Source organism: Vicia villosa, unplaced genomic scaffold (genome assembly GCF_029867415.1).
Source record: "Vicia villosa cultivar HV-30 ecotype Madison, WI unplaced genomic scaffold, Vvil1.0 ctg.000477F_1_1_2_unsc, whole genome shotgun sequence".
NCBI lineage: Eukaryota > Viridiplantae > Streptophyta > Magnoliopsida > Fabales > Fabaceae > Vicia > Vicia villosa.
Genome location: NW_026705230.1, coordinates 1 through 7281, shown reverse-complemented (window position 1 = coordinate 7281; position 7281 = coordinate 1). Strand labels below are relative to the sequence as shown.

The 7281-nt window shown below is 35.5% G+C and overlaps 1 protein-coding gene across 1 annotated transcript; it reads right to left on the bottom strand.

Annotated features, from left to right (window-relative positions):
• Positions 1 to 308: 308 nt before the first annotated feature.
• On the bottom strand, positions 309 to 3317 carry LOC131628759 (uncharacterized). The gene is made up of 3 exons (XM_058899580.1): positions 2806 to 3317; positions 1337 to 2417; positions 309 to 841 (listed from the first exon to the last, which is right to left on the bottom strand). The coding sequence occupies exons 1-3, from the start codon at positions 3183 to 3185 to the stop codon at positions 551 to 553; spliced, it is 1752 nt and encodes a 583-aa protein (XP_058755563.1). The 5' UTR covers positions 3186 to 3317; the 3' UTR covers positions 309 to 550.
• Positions 3318 to 7281: the final 3964 nt, after the last annotated feature.

The following is a 7281-nucleotide window of genomic DNA, read 5'->3' as shown; positions in this document are numbered from 1 at the left end:
TATAGAAGTCCAACAGTTACAAATAAAGAAAGTTGTGTTACATTCACATGCACCATGCCCCACAATAAATATCTAATGATTTCAAGATGAATACTAAGAAGAATGTCTAATGATTCCATCTATCAAAAGGAGAAAAAAAGGTTACCTTGATTTCTTCCTTAAAAGATGAAAAAAGTGAATATATCATGAAAATGAGAGACAGTGACCTTGACAGTTTCACATCTAAAGAAACATAATCTCAAATGGGACCCTTAAGATACGCACTAAACAAACAAAACAAAAATCCTAGTTTCCTCATAGCAAAACAATTTGACACTGTTTAAATATTTCCATCATTCATGTTGCCATCACAAAACATGAAAATAGTAGATTCATGATGGCAAAGACAGCATAAAACAAAAAGAACAAAATTGTTCAACAAGGAATGAAACATTTTTACATCATCATTATGGTTACAAAAAAGCATACAGGATTCATGATTGTGTTGTGTATGAAACTCCCTTCAATTACTATCAACATATTAGATTCCACAATGACTGACAAAATTTATCTATTGTTGTTGTTTGGTCGCTCGCAGCAATATCGCTAAAATTTCGGAGAATTCGGGGCGTTTTGAAGGGGTATTGTTCCAGCATTTTGTCATTAGAGATTTTAGAGTTTGTGGACAGTCCTTTGGGATCTCAGGTCTAAGGCCACAGGCGGCAATGCCTACTGCTGCTTGTACGGGTGAATATGCATTATAGGCTGCTTCACCGGTTACCATCTCCCAAATTACCATCCCGAAACTATAAACATTACTCATCCATGTCTCGGTCACACTCTCGGGGTCGCCAGCGATTATCTGTTTTCAACCAAAATGACGAATGTAAAACAAGTCAGTTAAGGCATGAAATTAAAGTTTTTGGAAAGATTTATTGATATGACAAATATATTTCGAGAGACATCATGGTAAAGATTTGGGCTGTGCCTTAAATCAACTCCTATAAAATCGGCTTGTCAGTGAGCATTGTCTCCCACTTATAAACTCTTTTCAGGTCTTATGTCATCCATTGCACCTCTTACACTCATGGTTGGACATCTAGAGCGGGAGTTGAGTAAACCGGCAGCAAATGGCCCAACGGATCTTAGATAGACTCTGATATCATTTTAAAATTTGAGTTGAGTCTAACTTTTAAACGTTACAACATCAACTTGTTGAGAGAGCGGTATCTCCAACTTATAATCTTATTTTTAGGTCTTATCTCGTCCAATATAATACTCATAACAAGAACTAAAAATAAAGGAATTGGACACAATAGCACAACACAATATAAAGTAAGTGTGATTAAGGGGATACCTCAGGAGCTAGCCATCGGTAACCATCGGTTTCATAGTCCATTGCCTCTTGGTTGCTCTTGCAGGCAGTGACTATACCCAAATCTCCCAAGCAAGCACTCCCATGTCTATCCAACAGAATCCTCTGAGTATTAAGGTCTCTATATGCAGCACCGTGATCATTCATAAACTTGATCCCCTCGGCCACATCAACTGCAATTCTTACAATATCCTTGTTCTGAAGCTTTTTGTTCTTTGAAATTAAGTCATGGACAGATCCACCTTCCATGAATTTTGTCACTACACATAACCCGTGATTGTCATCTACACAAACACCGCAAAACTGCAAAATGTTTTTATGTCCACATGTCATCAGTTGTAGCAGATCTTTCCTGAGTGCAAACTCGTACAAGTTTCCTTTGTCACATCCTCTAAGCTTCTCAATGCCAACCTTTTTCCCCATGTAGGCACCTTTATACGAATTTTGTCCAATCTGTTCCAAAAACTCTAGACTATCCGAGTTCAACAACCATTTTTGCATCTCATCTGCATCTGTCTGAATAGTCTGCCACTCGTCTACTGATACATGAAACGACGAATTAGGCAAGGGCATTTCAAGCTGAATCTTTTGACTAGAATTTTCACAGTATACACCGCTACAATCTTCTTCAATCTCTCCAAGCTCCCTCCCCTTGAAATTCTCCTCTTGACATCCACAAAGCCCAAAAGGAAGCTTCACAACACTACCTTTAGGCTTCTTCATGGCAAACTTGAGAGCACTTTCAACCCGGGTCCTCACCAAGTTATCTTGACCAGCCCCAGAAAGAACAAGTAAAAGCACAATTCCAAGAGTGAGGCCTTTCTTCTCAAAGATCTGAATCTTCTTGCAGCAAATGGAGGAACTATCCAACGCACTCGACATTGCAGGCCACGAAATCGGAGAGTTGCAAGCAAATGTCAACTTGAACAAAGACCCCTGAAGCTGCATCTCATCATCACACTCCTCATCAATCAAAATCGCGGCCTGTGAATCTTCCAACGCTTGCTCAATTAACTTGATGTGAAGAAACACATCTTTAACATCAAATCCCGCCTGAGAATAACTGCCCAAAAATTAAAAATCAAAGATGCAAACTTCAGTACTAATGAATCTTCACATGGAAATCAAAATCAGATCAGAACATAACCGAAGTTGCACGAATAAACTTTATAACTTCAAAATCAAAACTTTTTAATGGAACAACATTAAACACAACCAAAACTATGCAACTGAATCTTCAAGTTGACATTCACCGATTCATATTCAAACCCAAAGCAAGACCCATTATTGAAATAACCTTAAAACTGAACAAAAACTATGCAATTGAATCTTCAGATTGGATCAAAGCCCAAGTCGAAAGGTACAATTTTTAGACGAAAAATGAAAAACCCGTCACAAAACCAAACATAAAAACCAAAAGCTAAGATCGAAATCAGCAACAAAACATGTACCTAGGAGGCAAGGAATCGTAGTGTTTACGAATGTTGGACATGAGCTTCTCAGGAAGCTGGCTACCAGGGTAAAGCTGAGTTAAGTTTCGAACAACAGTTCCCCAAACGAGATTGTTGCTAGTACGAGAACTGTTGTTGTTGTCGGGTTTGGAAGAATCAAGGTTAAGGTTAATATTGAGGGTGTTTTTGAGAGAAGCAATAGCTTCAGAAACATTGCGAGTGAGTTTGTTGAACTTCTTATGGATAACGGAAGAGTCTTTGTGGTTGGGTTGTGAGTGTGAAGATGGGTTGGTTTCCATGAGGACTTGTTCTACCATGTCTTCGTCGTTGTTGTTGTTGTTGCTGCCGCGTCTCGACCAACATTCCAATGCTGAAGCCATTGATGTTGGAATGGGTGAAGTTGGAAGAAGGAGGGTGGTGGTTATATGAACTATGGTTGTTTCAGATTTCTGAGTTTGGACATTTTCTTTGTTCTGACAATGGAGTGCGAAAGTCAAGTGAAGGACGCTTGTTTTTCTATTTCAATTTTTAGATACCTCAATTTTTTAATGCAAAATTACCAATAGTTCATTTTAATAATGAAAATAAATTTAATAAAAATATTTTATTCAATTCAATTACTAGGCGTGCAGAGACATTAAAATACGGGATGCTAGATTAGTCTATGCAATTAGACGCAGAGCTTTGTTATCATGCTAGTAGTATTAATCTTTGTAGCTGTGCAAAGACTTTAGATTGCATAAGCATAGGTTTGAAATCGTAACATCTCACTTAGTTCGAGAGATTAGTTTCTGTAGTTAGACATTTAATATGAATCTCTACAGCTATGCAAACAAAGACAACATATTGCATGGATACAGATTAGTCTCTGCAATTGGACGCAGAAATTTGATTGCACCAATATTAGTCAAGTAGTAGAGAGACATTAAACTGCAAAAAGGGGATAGTAGAGTGGACCGGAGGGTGGCTGTGATTATGGTAGATGGTGGTGAAACATGATTATGGTGCGGTGTCGTTTTGGGGTAAATGTGGGGCCAAGAAGAAGATCGTAACTGGCTAAAACGGCTTTGCCATGTGAATCCCATCAAAGATGAGTTTAGGATGCATACATCAAGTAACATGCTACTTAAGCTAACGTGTTTCTTTGTATAAGCTAGATTCCACATAAAGGGTAGGAATTCACCTTTTTATTAAAAGTTCTTTATAACATAACATGTAGCCTGCCTTTAACGTTTTTTGTTGTTGTTTATTTCAAACTATGACATGCAATGAGTGAAAGTCACATAGATGGATCTAGCTATTTTGGACATGGGTCTCAATACTACAAAATTAAAGAAATAATGAGAGAAAAAAATTAAGATAATATCATATTCCTTTTAAAAACAAAAATGTGTATTTTTGCATCAACAATGTTTTTTAATAAAAAAATTGTGTGAACAACATGCACATTGATTTTTAGTGGTAAACTAATTAATAAAATATAAAAAGTTGGTTAATTAAGTGATGAAATTGACTAATATACGTCCAGATATTAAAAATAATTTAGCAGTAAAATAAAGTTGGTTAATGAAAAATAAAATGTTGATTAATGAAATAATAAAGTTGATTAATAAACACTCAAATATTAAAAATGGTTTTTATAATAAAATAAAATTTGTTAATAAAAAGAAAAATCTTGGTTAATGAAGATATGAAGTTGGTTATTAAACGCTCAGATGTTAAAATTAAGCTTTAGTAGTAAAATAATGTTGGTTAATAGCATATAAAATATTGGTTAATGAAGTTATGAAGTTGATTAATAAACGCTCAAATATTAAAATTAATTTTTAGTAGTAAAATAAAGTTGATTAATAAAATATAAAATATTGATTAATAAAGTTATGAAGTTTGTTAATCAGATAATTGTATATTGTATCCCTTAATCTATTTTTTTTATAAAAATAATATATATATATATATATATATATATATATATATATATATATATATATATATATAATAATTTATTATTATAATATTTTTGATGAACAGTGAAATAGTGTATATGTAGAAATGATTTTTTTTAATAACCACATTTTTTAAAAAATTCAAAATAACCAACTTTTCAAAATATTTGCGCAAATGACAACTTTTTTGCTATTTTAACACGTTGTCACCAGGGGGTGGCGACAACACTATCCTCTTGATGAAGTCGCCAGGCCCAGTGGCGCCCATGTGTAAAAAATGGGTGTTGTCGCCACCCCCAGCGACAACACCTCCTTTATTTTATTTTTCAAATTTTTTTATATAATTTTTTTTACCTTCATGCGTGGGCCTGGGTCGCCTCCTTGGGTGGCGACAACACTAAATTGAGAATGTTTTTTTTTTTGCCTATAAATAGTAATTCATTCCTCCATCAAGATTCATTATTTTCTCCACAAGTTTTCCCATTTTCCCTGCACATTATTGTTCGTGTCTCACATAAGGCCGGAGTCATGGCTCCGAACATCATCCAGTCGTCCCGTGCCGGCACCAGAATACAAAAGATGTTATGGGCATGTTATTTTTTCTCTGGTCAAACCCCATATGTCGGTCACGTTTTGGAACATTCGTACCTTCAACAACCTGAAGCGGACTCTGATGTCATAGTTAGAAGGGGAGTATAGTCCCGGAGAAGAAATCAAAAGGATCTAGAGGCTTAGAACAAGGATGTTGCTTATGACCGGAGAGACGATACGTTGGTGGTTGATGTGAAAACTGACCTTGATACTGAACAAATAATGGATGGAACAGATGACATTGTTTTAACCGTTGTAATTTCTTAGATTTTAATTGTTTGTTGTGTTGTTGTTTTAGTCAATGTGTTGTTTTTTCAATTGTTGCTTTTAGTTAAAACTTTATTTCTAGTTATATTTGATGTTGTTTGTCATGTGTGTTGTAACTCATCTGACTAATGAAAAAAAAAGTCCATTTCATTGGTAAAATAAATTACAAATAGCATTGAACCTAAAAACTATGTTGTGGAACTAAATCCACGATTGGGACACTTGTTCTTATTATGTCCTACCTCACGACATATACTACACTTCCTTTGCATTTTTTCAGTGGCGTCCATTTTGGTTCTAACACGCTTGTTGTTTGATCGACCACTTTTATTCCGGCGCATTAAATTGTTGTGCCAAACTGTTTCCCCCTCGTACACAGACCAATATGCCTCCATCGCTACCACCGGAAAGTAATTGTCGTATACGTTGAGCAACATTGATACCTTGTGTAACGCCCCATATTTTCTAATTTTAATTTAATTGGAAATTAAATTATTATTTAGAATTAGTATTTTCGTTTAACTAATTGGAGGAATTATGAAATATTGGTCTTTGGGCCAAGTGTGGTATTTAGTAATGAGGGGGTGTTAAGTTGTTGAGCCTAATACTAAATTATGTTATGTTTTCATAAAACAAGGAAATAAGAGGAAATTGAGAAATAGATGAGGAAAACCTAAGAGGGAGAGAAGAAGAACTCATGGACAAAACTCATTTTCGTATTCATGGTGCAGCCCTCACAAAATGAGTCATAGCTTTCTGCTCGTAGCTCCAAATAAGGTAATTCTTGAAGATTCGGATTCTACACAAAGTTTCCTTTGATTTGATATATTAATTTTTGTCAGGGAAGTTCTTAATGAGGGAGATAAGCGAGTTTGAAGATTGGAGATTCTTGCTGAATTTGAAGAAAAATGGCTTACGGGTTTGATGGAGAAGAAAGGGAAAAGTCCAGATTCTTGGCTAAGATAAGGGGGGACGCTTCCGATTACTCTCTTTTATCGATTCATGAGTAATAGGATTGAATTGTATATTGTTTGATTCAATTGGAATATAGGTTAGGTTTGTAGTATTGAAACTTTCGGTTCAATTCATGATTAATGATGCAATTGGTTACTGCGAATGATGGATGTTGTTAGATATGAATTGTAGTGTGTTATGATGGTGTTTGGTAATTGAAATTGGCTCTGTTTTGGTGTGGATTCATATTAGAATGAATGGGTAATGAGTGGAAGAATTGAAATTCTGTCAAACTGTGATTTTTGGGTTCTAGTTACGCTGTAACCGGGTAGCAGCCCTGCTGTAACCGGTTATAGTGTTGTAAAATAGGCAGATTGGGCATTCTGGGGTACTGTAACCGGGTAGCAGCCCTGTTGTAACCGGTTACAGCTGAACATAACAGATAGCGAATGTAGTGACGGTGATGTGTAACCGGGTAACAGCCCTGCTGTAACCCGTTACACCTGACAACTTTCAAAATTTAATTTCTTAAATAAGTCACAACTTTTGAACCGTAACTCTGTTTGGGTCCCCGTTCAAAGCGTTAGAAAACTAACGAAATGCTCTTGGTGATGAGAATAAATTGATTAGCACTAGATGATTTAATTATTATGTGGTTATGGAAATGAAATGTAATTGTATATGTGTATGTCATGGATTAATGTTATTTAAAATAACA